The 22,496-nt window shown below is 43.5% G+C and overlaps 1 protein-coding gene across 1 annotated transcript in view; it reads left to right on the top strand.

Annotated features, from left to right (window-relative positions):
• Positions 1 to 22,496, top strand: part of LOC144595939 (myosin light chain kinase, smooth muscle-like) — a 237,239-nt gene that overhangs the window by 148,408 nt on the left and 66,335 nt on the right. The window contains exons 13-19 of the mRNA XM_078403888.1: positions 5,805 to 5,942; positions 8,012 to 8,209; positions 11,136 to 11,382; positions 13,695 to 13,775; positions 14,121 to 14,926; positions 15,801 to 15,917; positions 17,566 to 17,655. Of these exons, the coding sequence (XP_078260014.1) occupies positions 5,805 to 5,942; positions 8,012 to 8,209; positions 11,136 to 11,382; positions 13,695 to 13,775; positions 14,121 to 14,926; positions 15,801 to 15,917; positions 17,566 to 17,655 (1,677 nt within the window). The remainder of the gene's footprint in view (positions 1 to 5,804; positions 5,943 to 8,011; positions 8,210 to 11,135; positions 11,383 to 13,694; positions 13,776 to 14,120; positions 14,927 to 15,800; positions 15,918 to 17,565; positions 17,656 to 22,496) is intronic.

The raw sequence follows: 22,496 nt of genomic DNA, 5'->3' as shown, positions 1-22,496 counted from the left end.
GGCAGCTGAAGATGAACTCCACTCATCTACCAATCAAGCCTTCCTCACCCTTATCCACCTATCGCATAGTGTGAAGAAGGGTTCTGACCCGAAACGTCACCTATCCATTCTTTCCACAGATGCTACCTGACCCCCTGTGTTCCTCCAGCACTGTGCTTTACTCAAGATTCCAATATCTGCAGTTCCTAATTTATCCACCTATCACTTGCTAGGCTTTGTTCCCTCCCCTCCCCCACTACAATCTGTCTGAAGAAGGGTCCCGATCCAAAACATCACCTGCCTATTTCCCTCCTCAGATGCTGTCTGACCCACTGCGTTCCTCCAGCACTTTGGGTTTTGCTCAAGATTCCAGCATCTGCAGTTCCTCGTGCCTCCATTTTACTACGATAACAACTTGCATATTTGACCAGATACCTCCTAAGCGATCATTTGCTTTGCCACAGAAACAGTGCACAGGCCGATCCCGTGTGTCTTAGGAGAAAGCAAGCTGCCTCCTCTTTGACCCTTGCCCCACACTATTTTGCTGTTAGCTGCTAGTCTGCACGTGGCTTGCTGCTAAAAACCTCCCCCGTGTTTAAAATTCCCCTCTGTCATACAGATGTTTACTGTGGCTGATATATTTTCACCAAATGGTTCAGTAATTAAATGAGAATGTTGTGATTCTAACAGCACACATTCTAACATCTGAATCCCAGCCCTTTACTGGAATCTTAAAATAATTTTGAGTTTCCGCTTCAAGCAAGAATGAAAGGGGGAATTAAACATCCATGTTTGTTTCTCTCTTGCTAATACCATCTCCTTTATGCTACAAGTGGTTTAGCCAATGTTAAAGAGATAAAGGCTGCATCCTGTCCTGATTTCAAAATTGATGTTCTTGTTTTTTAAATCATTCTGTGAACTTGCCCTCACCCCAACCGTGTGACTTCCTTGAGTCTGCATGTTTGTACTCCTTCAGTTCTGGCCTCTTGGGTATCCCTGATTATAATCACTCCACTGTCAGAAGCTGGCTCTTGCTGCCAAGATCTCAAAACATGACATCCCTGTCCACAACTTCTTTGCCTTTCTATATCTCCGTCCATCTTTAAGACACAAACTGCTGAAGTAACTCAGTGGGTCAGGCGGCATCTCTGGAGAACATGGACAGGCGATGTTTCAGGTCGGGTTCCTTCTTCAGACATTAAATCCACTCAGTCACTCCAGCATTTTATGTCTTTCTTTGGAATAAACCAGCATCTGCAGTTCTTTGTTATGACGTCTTTAAGATACTCCTTAAACCAACCTCCTTTTGCCTCGGTTTGTGCTTTTGTGCCCAATTTTTGTTTTGACAATTGTACTGTGAATTGCATTGAAATGCCTATTGTGTTAGAGGTACTGCTATATAAATATGAATGCAGATTATTGTTGTTATTGTCCTTTTTACAATATCACTCCTACTGCATCTTTAATTCCTTCCCAATGAGATGAAAGATGAAGTCCTGAAGATCTTTCATGCACCAACGCACAGGTGCTAACAAACAGTTTCCATTCAGATATTTTCTTTGCACTCTGCAAGACTGGAAATAGACATTGAATGTTCTTTTTCTGGAATTTTGAATTCGTTTTTGTTAACATATAAATTTGATGGCTTTCAAGCATGCGAAAAGAAAATTGAGGTTGAACATGTGGTGTCACAGATAGATAGGGTGATTAAGAAGACTTGGTACATTGGCTTTCATCAGTCAGGATATTGAGTATAGAAGTTGGAATGTTTATGTTACAGTTGTACAACAAGTTGGTGAGTATAAGAAAATAACTGCAGATGCTGGTACAAATTGAAGGTATTTATTCACAAAATGCTGGAGTAACTCAGCAGGTCAGGCAGCATCTCAGAGAAGGAATGGGTGACGTTCCCCCTCTCCCCATTCGTAAAAAGGACAGAATCCCCCTCGTTCTCACCTTCCACCCCATCAGCCAGCGCATACAACAAATCATCCTTCCAACATTTCCGTCACCTACAACGGGACCCCACTACTGGCTACATCTTCCAATCCCCTCCCCTCTCTGCGTTCCGCAGAGACCATTCCCTCCGTAACTCCCTGGTTCACTCGTTCCTTCCTACCCAAACCACCCCATCCCCGGGCACTTTCCCCTGCAACCGCAGGAGATGCAACACCTGTCCGTTTACCTCCCCCCTCAACTCCATCCAAGGACTCAAACAGTCTTTCCAGGTGAGACAGAGGTTCACCTGCACCTCCTCCAACCTCATCTATTATATCCGCTGCTCTAGATGCCAACTTATTTACATCGGCGAAACAAAACGGCGATCGTTTCGCTCAACATCTTCGCTCAGTCTGCCTTAACCAACCTAATCTCCCGGTGGCTGAGCACTTCAACTCCCCCTCCCACTCCCAGTCTGACCTTACTGTCATGGGCCTCCTCCAGTGCCATAGTGGGTTTATAAAACGAGCTGCCAGAGGAGGTAGTTGAGGCAAGTGCTTTGACAACTTTTAAAATACTTTTAGATAGGTACATGTTTAGGATAGGTTGAGTGGGATGTGGGCCAAATGCAGGCAAGTGGGACTAGCATAGATGGGGCATCTTGATCAACATGGACCAGTTGGGCCTGTTTCCATGCTGTGTGACTCCATGACTCTATAACTCTATGGGATTGTTGTATATTGAGTCAATTGCTTTGTTCCGCTGTAAACAAGGTCGAGATCCTTGCATCTTGAATTGTGTATGAGCAATTAGAGTTAGATCATTTGAGGGTTCACAATATCGCTCACTTATACAGCATAATAAAACCATTCCTGGGTTACATTTCCCAGTGAGTAAACATGAACAAGTTTTCTTGAGCTGTGTTCAAGCTGTTTTTATCACAAAGGTTCAAGTTTGGGATTAAATTATTGTGGACCCATATGCTTTCAATGACTTTCTCATGCAATGTAGTTTATATCAGATTTATAGTTCCCAGAGCTCGAGATCCCTTTGTTAATGACCACACTACAAAACCCAGGATGAAAGCATCAATGAATAAGCCCCGAGAGCAGCATTTTTCACTTTAAAATTTGATGTTGCTGCAAAAGAGATTAGCATCCCTTCTCCACTGTCAATGGTTTCAGGGCCTATCCTGGGAGCTGGGAAAGTGATAGCTAGGAACATACAATAGTTTTGTCATTCTCGTCATTATTTTAATTTTTGTAATGCAACAGCTTTTGTTGCGTGCTAACCAGTCAGCGGAAAGACAATACATGATTGCAATCGAGCCATCCACAGTGTACAGATACATGATGAAGGGAATAACGTGAATAATGTTTAGTGCAAGATAAAGCCCAGTAAAGTCTGATCAAAGATAGTCCGAGGGTTTCCAATTGGGTAGATAGTAGCTCAGGACTGCACTCTAGTTGTTGGTAGGATGGTTCAGTTGCCTGACAACAGCTGGGAAGAAACTGTTTCTGAATCTGGAGGTGTGTGTTTTCACAGGAAAGGTTTAGAGGGGTGTGGGCCAAACGCAGGCAGGTGGGACTAGTGTAGATGGGGCATGTTGGTTGGCATGGGCAAGTTGGACCAAAGGGCCTGTTTCTGTGCTGTATGACTCTATGAACAGTGTTTCAGAATAATTTGCTTGCATCTTAATCACCAAAATGGAAGGGAGTTTCCATGATGAATTATTCTCTGTATAAAATGATGTATGAATTTGGACAGGTACATGGCCAGGAAAAGTTTAGAGGGATATGGGCCAAACGCAGGCAGGTGGGACTAGTGTAGATGGGGCATGTTGGACCAAAGGGTCTGTTTCTGTGCTGTATGATTCTCAAAACAGTGTTTTAGAATAACCTGCTAGCATCATAATCCCCAAAATGGAAGGGAGTTTCCATGATGAATCATTCTCTGTATAAAATGATGTATGAATTTGGTCAGATACATGGATAGGAAAGGTTTAGTGGGACATGGGCCAAATGCAGGCAGGTGGGATTAGCATAGATGGGGTTTATGTAGGAAGGAATTGCAAATGCTGCTTTACAATAAAGAAAGACATAAAACACTGGAGTAACTCAGCAAGTAGATGGGGTATGTTGGTCAGCTGGGCCATTTGGGCCAAAGGGCCTGTTTATACGCTGAATTACTCTAATTAAAGGCTTCAGTCAACCTGAAGAACTTAGAATCACATGGAATAGGCTGGAAGCATTAGGCAGGTTAGGTAGCATCTGAGGAAAAAAATAATGGATAACATAAATCCTTCGTCAGATTTTGGAATCCCAGCAATGGGCAATTCTTTTGATTTTCAAACAACTTTTATGAGATAAACAACTTTATAAGATAGCCATGAGAAGTGAATGATATGGGGGAGTTGAAGGGACCTCAGTTGAGAACCGTTTGCAGGTGGCAATCAGAGGCTGAAAGGTGGGGTCTGTGGTATCTCCTGACTGGGCCTCGAGGCCTTCAGCGGGGAGGGCACCTGGAGGATGTCACTCCAGGTCCATCTGTTGCAGGTGCTGGAGCAACACTTGGTTAAGTAAGAAGGGAGCCGGCAGAGATCAGGCCTTGGGCTGGGCAAAAGAACATAGAACAGTACAGAAACAGGAGGTGGCGGAAATGTTGGAGGCTAATTTGTTGTATGCGATACCTGATGGGGTGGAAGGTGAGGACAAGGGGGACTCTATCCTTGTTACAAATAGGGGGAGGGGGAGTAAGAGCAGAGCTGCGGGATGTAGAGAAGTTGACATCTGGAACAGCGGATACAATAGATGAGGTTGGAGGAGATGCAGGTGAACCTCTGCCTCACCTGGAAAGACTGTTTGGGTCCTTGGATGGAGTCAAGGGAGGAGGTAAAGGGACAGGTGTTGTATCTCCTGCGGTTGCAGGGGAAATTACCTGGGGAGGGGGTGGTTTGGGTGGGAAGGGACGAGTGGACCAGGGAGTTACGGAGGGAACGGTCTCTGAGGAAAATAGGAAGGGGTGGAGATGGGAAGCTGTGGCCAGTAGTGGGATCCCGTTGGAGGTGGCAGAAATGTTGGAGGCTAATTTGTTGTATGCGACGGCTGATGGGATGGAAGGTGAGGACAAGGGGGACTCTATCCTTGTTACAAATAGGGCGAGGGGGAGTAAGAGCGGAGCTGCGGGATATTAAGGAGACTCCAGTGAGAGCCTCATCTATAACAGAAGAGGGGAACCCCCATCTCCTAATGAATGAGGACATCTCCGATGCCCTAGTATGGAACACCGCATCCTGGGCACAGATGCGGTGTAGACGGAGGAATTGGGAGTAGGGGATAAACTTTCTCCAGGAAACAGGGTCGGGAAGAAGTGTAGTCAAGATAGCTGTGAGAGTCAGTAGGTTTGTAGTAGATGTCAGTCACTGGTCTGTCTCCTGTGATGGAGATGGTGAGATCCAGAAACAGTAGAGAGATTTCGGAGATGGTCCAAGTAAATTTAAGAGCAGGATGGAAATTAGTGGTGAAATTGATGAAGTCAGTGAGTTCTGCATGGGTACAAGAGGTAGCAAACTCAGGCAGATAGGACCAGTGTAGATGGGACATGTTGGGCAAGATGGGCCAAAGGGCCTTTTTCCATGCTGTATGACTCTTTGACCCTATGCATTGACTGCTGCACTATTGTGACACCATGCATGAACCAGAGCTCACTGAACATTAGATCAGAAGCATAATCGGGCATTTTCCACGTAAAGATCATATTGCACTCAAAATGCACTGTCAAATTTCCAACATTTAAAAATATGTTGAGCTTTAAAAAACTAAACTAAACACTGTCATAATTGGGGAAGTGTGATTAAAATGTTGTTTATGGATTGTTTTTGTATGCAGAAAGAACGATCACCAGGAAGGCAGAGAGTCCAGGTCTCCAAGAGACAGAAAAAACTTTTGCTCCAGTCTTCCTGCGGGAGCTGACTAATCTCCAAGTCATGGATGGTTGCCAAGTGCGAATGGCAGTGGAAGTGACAGGTAAGGGATCGTTGAACCCTGGACATATCCATAAGGAATGATGTCCAAGCCTAAAATGTTCACCGGTATATAGCTAAGTAGGCCAAGTATTGCTAAGCTGGTGGTTTGTTGATGTGGTTGTGGAAAGTCGTGCATGAATAGGTTTGAGCAACGTTCAATTTTTCTTGGATGAGATTCCAACAGAAAATCATTATTGTTTTTTTTAGAACCTGAGTAAAATGCTGCTGATGCAGTCTTTGAGCTTGAAAGATGAGTTCGAGTGGATCAATTTTCCAGGCTGATTTCTCTTGCTTACCTTTGTGCATTTGTGTTCAGCAAAACTCTCTGCTTTAACGTACATTACTTTGTTGGCTGAACACCCCAACACCATAAAATATAATGGTGTTTATGTTCAGGTCCTGTAAAATTTCAAAAATACAAACCAAAAATATCATATCGCCTTGAACTTTGTAATGAGATGGTGGACTGTTGCTAAAGATGTAAGCTATATGGAAACATCAGAAATAGAAGTGAAAAATAGCCAGAGAGAAATTTACAGTCTTCCAAAAATGTGGAAATGTAAACATATTTTAAGAACCATCATAAAGTAGCCCATACTGCTCAAAAGATAAAGGTCGCAGTCTCACAGACAGCAGTGTAACCGGATTCACCAATTCAGGGTGGACTATCATTTGAGTCAGTTTTCTATGTAATGAGAAATTTAAAGTTGCAAGTCTTGCTTTTGCTGATCAAAACGGCACATATGCAGCATCTACACAATGATCTTCTGACTATGACCACTGCAAAACCACACTCCAAACTGCAATCGGAAAACTGAGGTGATGGTTTAACAGGTAGAACTATTTGTGAAGAGGCTTCCAGAGCTCAAAGGAAATGGTAAACTGAGCAATAGGAAGCACACACACACACACACACACACACACACACACTCACACACACACCACATGTACACACACGTATACTCACACTCACTCGCACACATGCACACATACACTCACACACCGCATGTACACACGCACATATACTCTCACTCTCTCACTCACTCTCATTCACGTATGCACACACACACACACACACACACACACACACACACACACACACACACACACACACACACACACACACACACACACACACACACACACACACAGCTGGAGTAACCCAATGGATCAGGCAGTATCTGTGGAATTCTCTGCCTCAGAAGGCAGTGGAGGCCAATTCTCTGAATGCATTCAAGAGAGAGCTAGATAGAGCTCTTAAGGATAGCGGAGTCAGGGGGTATGGGGAGAAGGCAGGAACGGGGTACTGATTGAGAATGATCAGCCATGATCACATTGAATGGCGGTGCTGGCTCGAAGGACCGAATGGCCTCCTCCTGCACCTATTGTCTATTGTCTATCTCTGGAGGACATGGATAGGTGACATTTTGGGTTGGGACCCTTCTTCAGACTCAGGACATGGATAGATGACCCAAAACATCATATATCCATGTTCTCCAGAGATGCTGCCTGACCCGCTGATTACTCCAACACTTTCTGTCTTTTTGTGTAAACTAGCATCTGTAGTTCCTTGTGTCTATGGTAAACTGAGCAAATTATGCAAAGTAAAATGATTTGCATGTTGCAAATGTGAAATGGTAATGATGTTATTATGTAAAAACTTTGTCAATTAAAATGTTAATCTAAAATAATCATGGATTTGTTACTGGAGGCCAAAGCTATTGGTAACCAATAACGAAAATGGTTTTAAAAACAGTCTGGATACTCTTCAGAATTTTTTTCCCCAGTTTCTCAAGAACTAAGGGAAGAATTGAATGTTTACTATTATGCATTGCTATTTTCAACTTCATGTGCAAGGTAGTTAATGTTATCATTGGCTGTTAAGCTATTGAATGTGGAACAAAAAATATATTTAGTTAGTATTTTAATAGCATTGGTACAGTGTAGGAATGAGATGACAATCTCTCAGAAAATAGTTTCCATCTAGTTGAAAAATTCAATGTGCAAAACATTTCTTAGCTATGTTTTTTTGCCTACTGCTAATTCCAATAACTGTGTTGATTTTATCAGCCAACCCACCTCCTGACGTTATCTGGCTTCATAACGGGAAGGAAATTCAAGAATCGGAAGACTTTCAGTTTGAAAAGAATGGAAATGAATACAGTCTTTTTATTCAGGAGGTTTTTCCTGAAGATACTGGAAAATACACGTGTGAGGTCTGGAATGACCATGGGGAAGTGCAGACACAAGCAATACTAACTGTAAAAGGTACTGTTCCAACTGTGCTAGCATCTCCTGACTCCATGTACTTAGGTATTTTCTACTTTACTCTTCGCAATTTAGTTTAGAGATACAACATCTTCATCCCACCAAAAAAGTACTCAAAATGTTGAAACAAGGAACGGCGGATGCTGGATTACACAAAAGGACACAAAGTGCTGGAGTAATTCAGCGGGTCAGGCAGCATATCTGGAGAACATGGATACGCAACCTTTCTGGTTGGGACCCTTCTTCAGTCCTTTAGAACATGCCTATCCATGTTCTCCAGAGATGCTGCTTGAGCCGCTGAGTTATTCCAGCTCTTTGTGTCCTCCAGTAAGATTGTTGTCCTCTTGCACTGCCAAGTTCCTGTCTTTGGGTTTAGACATCAGACATTTAGAGATACAGCGCGGAAACCCACCGAGTCCGGGCCGACCCGACCAGCGTTCGTTCACCCTTACACGAGCACTATCCTATACACCAGGGCCAATTTACAATTTTACTGAAACCAATGAATCTACAAACCCGTTCGTCTTTGGAGTGTGGGAGGAAACCGGAGCACCCGGTGAAAACCCACGTGGTCACAGGGAGTACGTACACACTTCGCCCAGTTTTTAAAACTAATTGTGCACTTTACTTTCGACTTTGTTGAGTGTCTTTTCAATGCAAAGGATGCCTTTTTGGTTCCACAGTGATGTCCATTGTACATTTTTGTTGAACAAGTTGCAATAGCTATCACATTGGGGAGGTTGGCACAGCCAATATTGTTGGGAGTAGGGGTAGAATTGTCAATATGTATCTGTGCTGCATTGATTCATTGCTAACACAGGCTTTATGGAAGTTAGTGTCCCATTCTCTTTTTCCCCAACACAATGAAACGTATCATAAAAAGGATCACTGGCTAGTTGGAAGCTACTTACATGTTCATTGACTTCTGTGCCTCATTTCTGCATATGTTTACTCTCTATAAATCTTTGAAGTTGCTAAAAACCTGCAGCCAGTGCTGTGCCAGGCACGCATGGAATTTGTCCTGACTTCAAAGCTTTTGGTCAAATCAATTACTCCCGACCATGCATGCAAGTAGGCAGTGCAATGGGGAAAGCAGTGTGACTGGGAGATCAAACAGAGGGCATGCAGAATAGGCTGAATGTCTAGGAATCTCAGCATGGGGATAATAACACAGGGCAAAGCATGAAAAGAGAGAGGAGGGGGTAGAGAACATGAGAGAAAATACCTTTCATCTGAGGCCATTTCTGGCCTGTTCTCCAGGAACAATTCTCCAACCTGAATTTTAGATTAGATTGGATTGGATTAAATTAGTTTACATAGAACATAGATCAGTACAGTAGTTTAGTTTCATTTAGAGATACAGCACGGAAACAGGCCCTTTGTCTCACGAGCCCCGCCGACCAGCAATCACCTCGTACACTAGCGCTATCGTACTCACTAGGGACAATTTTCTTTTTTTTCTGAAGCCAAAAAACCTACAAACCTGTACATCGTTGGAGTGTGGGAAGAAACCGGGTCACCCAGGGAAAACCCACGCAATCGCAGGGAGAACGTACAAACTCCGTACAGACAGCACACACCAGACAGATCAGCCTCCAACGTTTCTGCCACTGCCGGCGCGATCCCACCACCAATCACATCTTGCATCACCTGCCCTCCTGTCCACTTTCCACAGAGACCTGTCTCTCTGTAACTCCTTGGTTCATTCATCCTTCCCCAACCAACTCCGCCTCCCCCGGTACTTCCCCCTGCAACAGCAGGAGATGCAACACCCGTTCCTGCACCTCCTCTTTCACTTCTATTCCGGTACCCCAATAGCTCTACCAGTGCTCCTCTACTTGTACCTCTTCCAACCTCATCTATTGTAAAGGAGGTCCCAATGAGGCCTCCTCTACATCAGCGAGACCAAGTGTAGAAACAGCAATCGTTCACTGAGGCCACACGCAAACTGCAGGAACAGCACCTCATATTCCACTTGGGTAGCTTACAACCCAATGTAGAATTCTCCAACTTCAGGTTAAGCCCCCAAGGGTAGAGGCAATATTATGATCTATTATTCCAGTTGACTGAGGTCTGCCGGTCAAGATGTCCAGAAGCCAGCTGCCGATGGTGGTCGCCTTTGCCAAGGTCCACAAGTTTAGAGATGAACTTATTCCGCATAAAGATGTTGAAGGCTGAGCTATCGCCAGTTAATAGCAGCCTGGCATAGATGTTCGTATTGTCAAGGTGACCATCATGCCAACCAACCACCCTTCCATTGACTTCATTTACATTTCATGCTGTCTCAGCAAGGCCACCAGCATAATCAAGAACTAGTCTCACCCCGGTCACTCCCTCTTCCCCCCTCCTCCATCAGGCAAGTACAGAAGTGTGAAAACACACACATCCAGATTCAGGGACAGATTCTTCCCAGCTGTCATCAGGCAACCGAACCATCCTCTCAACAACTAGAGAGCAGTCCCGACTATCATCTACCTCATCGGTCTTTCATGAATCGTAGTTTATTGGACTTTATCTTGCACTAAGCATTATTCCCGTTATCCTTTCTTTAGTCAGCGGGTTGTGAATCTGTGGAATTCATTACCACAGCCGGCTGTGGAGGCAAAGTCACTGGGTATTTTTAAGGTGGATATTGACAGATGTTTGATTAGTACGGGTGTCAGGGGTTGTGGGGAGAAGGCAGGAGAATGGGGTTGAGAGGGAAAGATAGATCAGCCATGACACGTTCCTGGCCCTCGGGGATGAGGAGGAGACAAGACTCCCCCTCCAGGCGGGGCGAGAGTTCCAAGGTGGGCGAGCCAGGGCCGCTGCCTTCCGGGGTACGGCAATGATCTGCAGCCCATCGTGGGCTTCTGTATGCACGGCGCTATGAAATATCGTTTTATCACAGACAGACTTCATACGTGGGTGTCCTCTCATTGTGCAGAGCCTCAGGACGGGACGCAACCCTGGTTTATCAGCAAGCCCAAAGCCATGACTTCATGTGTAGGTGAACGAGTCCTCATCTCTTGTGCCATTGCTGGAGACCCGTTCCCAACCGTACAGTGGCTGAAGGAAGGGAAAGAGGTTGAAATCGATGAAGGCTGCAGAATCCTGCAGAATGATGATGTATTTACGCTGTTCATCAACAATGTCCAATTGCACCATTCCGGTCTGTATGAAATACGGCTCAAGTACGTTTCCAGTGCATTCTCTCCATTACAGGCGCTCACCGACTTACGTCAGGGCGATGTTACGCGAACCCTTACATAAGTCAGATTTTACGTAAGTCGGATTCACCATTCCCACCCCCTGCCCAAAATAATTCACTGTGTCTGAAGCAGAGTCCCGACCCAAAACATCATCTGTCCACGTTCTTCCAGAGATGCTGCCTGACCTGCTGAGTTACTCCAGCACTTCAGCCATGATCACATTGAATGGCGGTGCTGGCTCGAAAGACCAAATGGCCTACTCCTGCACCTATTGTCTATTGAGAGTATTAATTGTCTCAGTGGCTTCCGGATGCGCCCGGGGCACTTCCTGTGGCGCATGATCTTCTGGGTAATCACCACTGCCATTGCCGGCTTGTTTTTGATTTAAACTTGAGTGATGGTGCAGTGTTGGACAAATCACAAACTGCCTCGATTGCACTAGGGACTGAGCACTGAATTGTTTACTTAAGTGCAAGTTTACATAAGTCGCCCATTGCGTAAGTCGGGTGTCTGTATTCATGCTCGAAGCATATAAGCTCTACAAATCCTAAATCATTGTTCATAGAACAATCATACTATATATAAATGAAGCACTTACTTTCCTGTAAGTAGTGAAAAGGTTCTGTCTGTATAACTTATTTTACTGCAAATGGATAAAATATTCCTGAATTTCTGAGCAGGTTTTCACAATGCATGCAGTGCCGCCCATAGTTTGTCATAGATAGTTACAAATAAGCTTCAATGGATTTTCGATGGTCAGAAAATAAAGGGGTATGGAAGAAGTGAGGGAAAGTGGTGCTCAAACATGCTCTTATTGAATGGTGGCCCAGGTTTAAGCGGCTGAATGGTCAACTTCTGTTTTCTTAGAGGTATAACATGAAACAGACCCTCGGGCCGAAGGGCCTATTCCCATGCCATACCTCTGAACCCAAGCCCATGATGACCTTCTATCACCCATTCACACCAGTTCAATGTCATCCCACATGCATTCCCTCCCCACACATTGGGGTGACAATTTACAGAAGGCCAATTAACCTACAAACCCGCACGTCTTTGGGATGTGGGAGGAAACCCACGTGCAAACCCCAGTCAGAAACTTTTCCCCAGGGTTGAAAAATCACAACTATAGGGCATAGATTTGAGGTGAGAGAAGCAAAGTTACGGAAAAAGTGCAGGGCAATTTATTTTCACAGAGGGTGGTGAGTGCCTTGTACGTGCTGCCGGGGATGGTGTTTGAAGCAGATACGTTAATGACATTTAAAGGACTTTTGGATAGGCACATGGATACGCAGGGCATGGAGGGATATGGGTTGTGTGCAGAAAGATAAGCAATGGTCTTGTCATCACGTTCAGTACAGACATTGTGAGCCAAAGGGCCTGATCTTGTGCTATACGGTTCAGTTCTATGACTGAGCTGTTGAGTTACCTCAGGGAGCTTCAATTGCTGAGGCATTTAAAGGTTGGGATGAAAAGGATTTGGGGCTAAACCAGGGTCAAGGATTATGGGGATCAGGTATGAAGAGGAGTTTTATTTTTGGAGATGCAACATGGAAACAGGCCCTTCGGCCCACTGAATCCATGCCGTCCATCGATCACCATTTCACACTAGTTCTATGTCATCCCACGTCCTCATTCACTCCCTCAGGGCAAGTTACCTACAAACCCGCACGTCTTTGGGACGTAGGAGGAAACCGAAGCTCCCGGAGAAAACGCACGTGGTCACAGGAAGAATGTGCAAACTCAACACTCGAGGTCAGGATCGAACCGGGTGTCCGGCTGTGTAGCGGCGGCTCCACCAGCTGTGCCACTGTGCCGACTACACGGACTAGGTTGGATAGACCAAATGCCCTGCTCCATCCGCTACTCCCGCTACTTATGATTTTACTAAACATTTGAGGAAAGCCAGAGATTGTCGAAACTTAATATGGGCCTCTCCTCTCTTACTTTCAGCAGTAAATCCTCGAATCACTTGGTCTCAGAGCTATTTGAGTTCATTTCTTTGGCAAAGGAACTGAACAGCCTCAGAATATCCCCTTTTACAAATTTGAGCCAGCTAATTGCAGTAGGTTTATTTTCCTTTGAAAACGGTCAAATATTTATGCTCCAGTTTCTCTGCACGGAGGTTACTTACTGTGATGAAGGGTTAGCAAGAATGTATAATCTCTTCATCTAAACAGTCCGATTCGCATTTGAAAAAAAAATCAAGATGTATGCAATCATTCCTAGATCTATTTTCAAAATATTCTTCAAACCTAACTTTAACCTAAACGTTATTTCTTTTGCACAAATGTCAGAAACCAGGTCGCCAAGTGTAACTGCCATGTGTCACTCGTGGTTAAAGAATACTCCCTTTCCCAAGAAGATGCCAAGGAAAAGTAAGTCTGATTCCCACATTACTTGGGAGGGTTCTATTTTTGCACTGCCTATGCCGAAATCAGTCAGTCCAGTCTGGAAAAGATTCAAAACTAATCCCCAAAAGTGACCAAAGAAATTGTTTACATCACACAGCTGTGCAAAAAATCTATGGCTCAGGCAGTCTGTCTCAACTTTTTTTCATGCCCTTACATGGTCATTGAAGTCATCAGTGATGCTGTGTAATAATGGATTGTATTCATGTAAAAAGCCTTTCCCTTTTATAAACATTCTTCTGTCAAGCCGGGAGCTGTTCTGCAGCATCCAAATGAACTTTTGTTAATTCTTTCCCTTTTCATTCCTGCCAGTGGCGGTAAGGTACAATTAGAAGACAGCACCTTTGGAAAGGAGGAGGCTTTCGGTGATGGCATAGAGGATATTGATCAAGCCGAGACTGCCAAAAGGAGTCTTGAAGAATCCAAAGCCAGCACCGACAACAAGAAGACATTCCGTGGAGTGCTGCGCCGGAAGGTCGAGACCAAGGAGCAGTCCGCCGAGCAGCTCAAACAGCAAGAGGCTGAGCAGAAAGACTTCCGCTGCGTCCTGGGCAAGAAGGTCATCACCAAGAGCTTTTCCGAAGAGGACCTGAAGGAACGGCCGGCTGAACAGATGAACTTCAGAGACTCTCTCTCCAGACATGTTAAGCCAACTAATTTGTTTGAAGATGAAAAGAAAATTTCAAGCCCACAACAGGTAGATTTCCGGGCGGTCTTGGTTAAAAAGAACATGCCCAAAATCTCACCGCAAGAAGCGATCTCGCCAAAGCAAGCACAGCCAGACGTCAGGAGTTCCCTGAACTCGAAGGAGAACTCTTCCCCTGACAAGGAGGCAAGTAATGATGCCGGCAGCATTAAGCCTGTAAAAGTGGACTTAAATGATGGCGAGGATTGTAAAGGTGGATGTTCACATGTTGACAGTGTGCTAATTGAGGAGAAACCTGGGAGTGCAGGCAATGCACCTGTCTTCAAGGAAACTTTAAAGGATGCTCAGATAGTGGATGGTGAACGGTTATTATTGCGTTGCCGAGTAGTGGCCAACCCACCCCCGATGGTCACCTGGACTATAAATAGAAAGGTCATCAAGTCATCCAAGTTCATTACTATATCTCAAGAAGGTAAATTACTTCCAAAATTAGAGAAAGTTTGAACTTTATTGTAATACGTTGATAAATGCAGCTCAATATTCTGTTTTTAGACATTAATTATTTGGAATAAGTTAATAAATATTATGTTATAGGAGCAGAATTAGGCCATTCGGCCCATCAAGTCTACTCCGCCTTTCAATCATAACTGATCTATCTTTTCCTCTCAACCCCATTATCCAGCCTTCTCCCCATAACCCCTGACACCCATACTAATTAATGTACTTTTAACAGTTAATGTCTAAAATGTATTCAACAATAAATATTAATTATTTTCAGACTTTCAGTCTGAAGAAGGTTTCCAACCCGAAACGTCACCTGTTCCTTTTCCCCAGAGAAGATGCTTCCTGACTGGCTAAGTTGCTCCAGCATTTAGCGTCTATCCTCGGTATAAATCAACATCTGCAATTCCTTCCTACACCATTTATGTATTCCTAACAGTTAATAAGTCTATAAACAGAACATTGTGCTTTCAATTTTAAAAACATATTTTCTGACAGAATTTTTTGATAAAATTACATTTTTGATTTACTTGCTTCCTAACAATAAGTTTCATCTTTGAGAGTTCTGAAGATTACCTCAGTTTAATCTTTTGAAGTTGTGAAGATAGCATATTTGTTGGTCACTATTTTTTTTGCCGCTAATATCAGTACTGCAAATCTTAATACAATATTTAAAGCAAAATGTTATGACCTTTTTGTAACAAAGTCTTATCGAAAGATTAGATTTTTTAAAATATATAAATTAAGGGTTGACGAATGTGCCCTCAAAAACCATGTGTAAAGATTTTGAATCATAGTTTAAAATCCTTGTGGCCGCTGAACTCTCACAAGCTTTTATTTGTCAGGATCAATTTGTACGCTTACAATTGAAGAGATTTTGCCCGAAGATGCAGGCCAGTACAGATGCTTGGCTGAGAATCCTGAAGGGGAAATGGAATGTGCTTGTTCCGTTACTGTGATTGGTAAGAGCATTGAGTAGCCTGAGAACTCACTGAGGAAAACATTCTTCTCTCGCAGCCTTGTTTGTCTTTTCTTCCTGTCATTAAACAAGAAAACAAAATTCCTTCCGCTAGTCTAGTCACAGAGACAACTTGCCTCGGCAATAGAAAGCCAGTTTCCTCAAAAACCTAACACTCACCAATGCAAAGCAAAATGGAAATGACTTTAAATGCAATTAAACGTAAGATGTCTAAACTGTCATGTGCACATTTTGTTTAGTTTAGTTTCGAGATAGGGCCTGGAAACAGGCCCTTCGGCCCACCGAGTCTGCATCAACCATCGATCTCCGCACACTCAGGCTATCCTACACACACTAGAGACAATTTACAATTATACCAAGCCAATTAACCTACAAACCTGAACGTCTTTGGAGCGTGGGAGGGAACCGGATAAAACCCATGCGGGTCACGGGGAGAACGTACAAATTCCGTACAGACAAGTACCTATAGTTAATAATAATAATAATAATAATATATTTATTTTATATAGCGCCTTATCACATGCTCAAAGCGCTTTACAAATACATTTAACATAAAGACAAACAGACAAACTATCCTGACGGAAAAGCGGCGAATACTCAACGCCAGCGTCCTCTCACGTCAGGGTCCGGCAGCAGACATCAAAAAGCACAAGACACACAGATACAATTTTTTACACAAAACAGCCATCACAGTGATTGCTCTAGGCATACCCTCACTGTGATGGAAGGCAAAGTCTTATCTCCTCCTCATTCTTCTCCCGTGGCGCCACGAGGCGGTCGAGGCTCCCAACCCCTTGAAGCCCCCACCGGGCGATGTAAAGTCCCAGGGCCGAGCCACGCAGGGCGATGAGAGTCCTGAGCCCCCACCGGGCGATGTAAAGTGCTGCGGCCAGGCCACGCAGGGCGATGAAGGGCCTGCGGGCGGGTTGATTGTACCTCGCGCTTCGGGGCGGTCGAAGCTGCTACGGCTGGAGCTCCCAAAAGCCGGTCGCCAGCCAGGGACCTGCGAACTCCCGATGTTGCGGTCTGCAGGGCCCACGGCCGAAGCCTCCGAGATGGTAAGTCCAGGCCCTGCGACCGGAGTCTTCGAGGTCGATCCCAGCTGGAGGCCGCCGACTCCACGATGTTAGGCCGTAGCGCGAACGGAGATACGACACGGTAAAGGTCGCATCTCCGTTGAGGAGGAGATTGAAAAAAAGGTTTCCCCCAACCCCCCCACCACCCCCCCACATACACAGAATTAATAATAAAACAAAACGTACATTTAAGAACGACAATGACAACAACAAAAAAATCAATCCTGGTTAAGATCAATCCTGGTCTCTGCCGCTGTAAGGCAGCAACCATGCGCCACCATGCCGTTCTAAATATTGATCAAGATTTCTTTTTAAAAACCATAAAAGCTGAAATTTGTCATGATATTGAAAGTACACACGAAAATCTGGGCAGATTCCTAAATCTGTTTATTTCCAAAGAACCAATTAAAAATAATTCTGGATTCATTAAGCTGCATTGATTTTGTTTCAAGCAATTGTATCTTTAAGATAAAATGCTTTACAACTACTGATATGCACCCAGACAAGGAAAGCAAATTTTATTCATCATTCATTTCAATAATCATTGTATTGCAGATGCAGTTGAACCAAAGACTCCTAAACCTACTGAGAAAAAGTCCATGAAGATAATATCCATTCCGAGTCCCACTTCAGAAACAGACTGTTGTAAGTAGAGATCATTTATCCAACCTGTTCCCAAATAAGGAATGGATTTGCTTTCAGCTATTTTCCCATTAGATGAAGGCTTTTCACTGAAGAAGATGTCATTTGTGATGATGATATATTATGTTATTTTAACCTTTGGTGCAGGATACGAGAATTTATTCATTGTGACTCAAACTATGCTATGAATGTTAAATATCAAAAGATTATGTTCAGCAGTTTGAAGCTAACTGTCCAAATTCCATACTTTCTCAATTATGAATTATGATTTATTTCTTTTGAAGAAGAGACAAATGTGGAAGAGAATTCTTAAATGTAATATGTTTACTTCTTTTAAAGACTTTTAAATTGGGAAATGAGTAAACATAGAACAGTACAGCACAAGAGCAGGCCCTTCGGCCCATCATATCCGTGTCAAACATCACATATCTCTCGTTTCCCTTTCTCCTGACTCTCAGTATGAAGAAGGGTCTCGACCCAAAACGTTACCTATTCCTTTTCCCAAGAGATGCTGTCTGACCCACTGAGTTAATCCAGCTTATTGTGTCTGTCATCACTTATCTACCTGCACATAACCCATATCCCTCCATTCCCTCCATATCCACGTGCCTATCCAAAAATCTTTTAAATGCACTAACATATCTTCAGCCACCATCCCCGGCGCGTGTTCCAGGCACTCCGCCCCCTCTGTGTGGAAGAAACTTGCCCTGCACATCTCCGTTAAACTTTGCCCCCTTCATCTTTCAAGCTATGCCCTCTGGTATTTGTTTTCTTCCATCCAGGGAGTGGATTCTGTCACTCTACTCTATCTATCCCTCTCACAATTGTATATACGTCTGTCTGGTCTCCCTGCAACCTCTGGCATTCCAGAGAAAACAATCCAAGTCTGTCCAACTTCTCCCTGTAGCTAATATACCCTAATCCAGGCATCATCCTGGTATTCTTTTATCGAATATCAGAAGCAATTTCTAACAAAGGTTTAAAATAGAAAGTGGATACCGGCATAATTTATTTCTCTGTGGATTTGGAAGAAATATATCATATATTGCAGTTGTAAAATTATGCAACCTATGTTTAACATCTCTGAACTATGATGAACTCTAAGTAATTCAAATGCTAAATAATGTGATATGTTTGCATGGAACACTGCACACAGAATCAAGGCTGTTATTTTAGAATAATTGAATAATAGGATCATAAAGAAGATATGGAATCCCGTTGGTCCATCAAGCCTATGCTGGTACTTTAATGAATTCTTCATCTTACAACTTGGTCCTTGCCCCTTGCAATTATTTCCGTTTTATTATTTTATCCAATTTCCTGATGAAGGTTTTCACCTCTCTTCAGGCAATGCATTCCCGGCCACAACTTTCTGTGTGGAAAATTCCCTTTCTCTGTTTAGTTTTCACTTCCCCATGTCATTTTAAATTCTTCATCCATTGATTGGTGGTCCTTCTTTCACTAGATGATTTCTTTCTTTATTTAATCCATGGGAACTGTTTCCAATGTTATGGTGCAGCTGGTAGAGCTGCTGCCTCACTGCACCAGAGACACAGGTTCGATCCTGACCTCAGATGCTTTCTGTGTGTGGAGTTTGCACGTTCTCCTAGTGACCGTGTGGGTTTTCTCTGGGTGCTCTGGTTTCCTCCCACATCCCAAAGATGTGCGGGTTTGTAGGTTACTTGGCCTCTTTAAAATTGTCCCATTGTGTAAGGATTGGATGAGAAAGAGGGATAACATAGAACTAGTGTGAAGAGGTGATTGATTTTAGCCTTTAGACTTTAGAGATACTGCGCAGAAATAGACCCTTCGGCCAACCGAGTTTGCACCGACCAGCGATCATCCCATACATTAACACTCTCCTACACAGCAGGGACAATTTACATTATTTACCAAAGCCAATTAACCTACAAACCTGTAGGACTTTGGAGTGTGGGAGGGAATTGGAGCGCCCGAGGAAAACCCATGGTGCCACAGATAAAACGAACAAACTCTGAACAGACAGCACCCGTAGTCAGAATGACCCCGGGTCTCAGGCTCTGTGAGGCAGAAACTCATTCGTTGTGCCTGGTGATCAACGTGGATGCATTGGGCCAAATGACTGCCCTGTAGCCCAAAACCTTTGTATCCGAACCTCTAATGACTCAGCAACTGCAGCTCCTTGAGGTAGCTGAACAACTCAGCCATAGGACAGTACAGTGCAAGAACAAGCCTTTGGCCCACAATATCTGTGCCTGGTTCCATGCTGTGTCTCTAAACAAACAATTCATTCATGATTTTGAACACCTCTGCCAAGATTCCTCTTAACTTTCCAGATTCCAAGGAGGGCAACCCCAATTTCTCCACAACATAACAGATTAAAATCAATGACACTATAGGAAGAATGTGAATGCATCCTAGTCACGCTTTGACAGGATACCATTCCAGTAGACATCTTCCACACCACCTCTAAAGCTTTGACAAACTTCCAATAGTGTTATGCCCTGAGATAAAAACAATAATCCAGTTGAGATCAATGAGTTTCTGAAGACAGTTAACATTTCCATCATTGTTTGCTAACTTTCAGAATTTTGTGTTATCTATAAGCTTTGAACTTGCGTCCATAACATTAAGGTGCACATAAAACATCTGAGAATAACAGAAACCTTATGACCTTGGAGGCCATTCTGTCCATCATGTCTGTGCCAACTGAAAAATGACCTTATCCTACTTTCCACCACAGTATCGGCACATGCAAGGACTTTGGAGAAGCGTTGAAGTCTTCTGCCTCTTACACCCTTTTGGGCAGTGTGTTCCAGACTCCTACTACCCTGCAGAGAAACATATTTGTCCTTATCTCCTCATAAACTATCCTATTGCACATTTCAAATCTATAACCCAAGGAAAAAAAATTGGAATTACTCCAATTGGAGTGAATTGAATTACTCCAATTCAACCCCTCAGGGGTTTATATTTCCCAGATAAAATCCCCTTCGGCCACTTCTTGAGGGAAACAATCTCACATTTGTTCAGAGCTAAAATTTACCAGTCATGATTACATCCTTGTGAACCCCCTCTGCACATCTTTGCTGTAATGTGGTGAGGAGAACTGCCCAGTGTTCACCTCAAAATTGCCTCCAGTCTGATGAACTTAGTAACTATTCACCATAAACCTTTGCCTTCCATCCAGCAACTTTTGTATCCACATCATGTAGGGCAACACAGTGGCGCAGTGGTAGAGCTGCTGCCTTACAGCACCAGAGACCCGGGTTTGATCCCGACTATGGGTGCTGTCAGTACAGAGTTTATACGTTCTTCCTGTGACCGCATGGGTTTTCCCCTTGTGCTCCAGTTTTCTTCCACGCTCCAAAGATGTACGGGTTTGTAGGTTAATTGACTTTGGTAACATTTTTTAATGTTCCTAGTGTGGAGGATAGTGCTAGTGTACGTGGCGATTTCTGGTCAACGCGGACTCGGTGGTCTGAAAGGCGTGTTTCTGCGCTGCATTTCTAAAGTATAAAGACATTTCTTAATTCCATTTATAATATTATGTTGCTATCTTAGCCTACTAAGGCAGAGATAGACAGATTCTTGATTAGTACGGGTATTTGGGGTTATGGGGAGAAGGCAGGAGAATGGGGTTAGGAGGGAGAGATAGAACAGCCATAATTGAATGACGGAGTAGACTTGATGGGCCGAATGGTCTAATTCTGCTCCTATCACATGACCTTCTGACCTTACTATGCGGTGATTTAAGCATCTTTTGAAACTTCCCAAGTTCTTCGTCAAACAGCTTAATTAAATTAGGCTGCCAGAAATCCATGAGCAAGTAGTGCACATACTGGCAGGATCTGCAAAGGGAGAGAAGAGTTAAGATTTTAAGTTCTTTATCATTTATCAAAACATTTTTGCTCCACTGCTTCCACAATAATCTGCAATACTCCTCATCTGTTGAGTTCCCTGTGTCCTGCTGACTCCAAGCAATACTAATCCAATTGTACTGCTCCCTGAAAATACACAGGCCTGCAGAATTAACCTTATATAGCAAGCTTTAGAAAACCTTATAGTGTAATGCATTCTAATTAATGGGATAATTGCATTCCTATTCAAAATAAGAAACTGTTCAGAAGGGCTTTATTGGCAAAACATAAAAACAAGATAAGTCACTTAACAGTTTTTTTAACTCGTGTGCCTTAATACATTTTAACCCTTCAATATCAACATAGAGAAGGGCTTAATTTCATCTATGAGATATCTATGAGAATTTCTGTAGCAATTCACAGACATCTTCAGTGAATCGTAGAACAGCACAGCACGAGAACATTCGGCCTATCCAATCCATACTGGCAGAGAAAAGGAACAATCTGGACTGTTCTAACTTTTCACTTGGTCTATCTAGCCTTGCAGGTTTCACAACATCAAGCATTCATCCAAATGCTTTTTAGTTGTGATGAAGATTTCTGCCATCCCACTCTTAAAGAGAGTGAGTTCTAAAGCTTGAAGGTAGACACAACATGCTGGAGTAACTCAGCGGGTCACGCAGCATCTCTGAAGAAAGAGGATGGGTGGCGTTTCAGGTCGGGACCCTTCTCAGTCTAAAAGGTCCCGACCCGAAAGATCACCCATCTTTTTTCTCCAGAGATGCTGCCTGACCTGCTGAGATACTTTAGCACTTTGTGTCTATCTTTGATAAATATCAGCATCTGCAATTCCTTTCTGCACAAGTACCCTTTTGGGTGGAAAAACATCCCTCAATTCCTCTGATATTTCTTTTTGTTACATTCCATCCATGAACCCAACTTACTTACACTTCTAATAAAGAAAATAAGTCAATTTGAAATTTTAACAGACTCTAATAATTTTAT

The sequence above is a fragment of the Rhinoraja longicauda genome, chromosome 8, assembly GCF_053455715.1.
Source record: "Rhinoraja longicauda isolate Sanriku21f chromosome 8, sRhiLon1.1, whole genome shotgun sequence".
In the NCBI taxonomy this organism is placed as follows: domain Eukaryota; kingdom Metazoa; phylum Chordata; class Chondrichthyes; order Rajiformes; family Arhynchobatidae; genus Rhinoraja; species Rhinoraja longicauda.
Note: the sequence above shows the minus strand (reverse complement) of the source record. Positions and strands in the feature narration are given on the sequence as shown.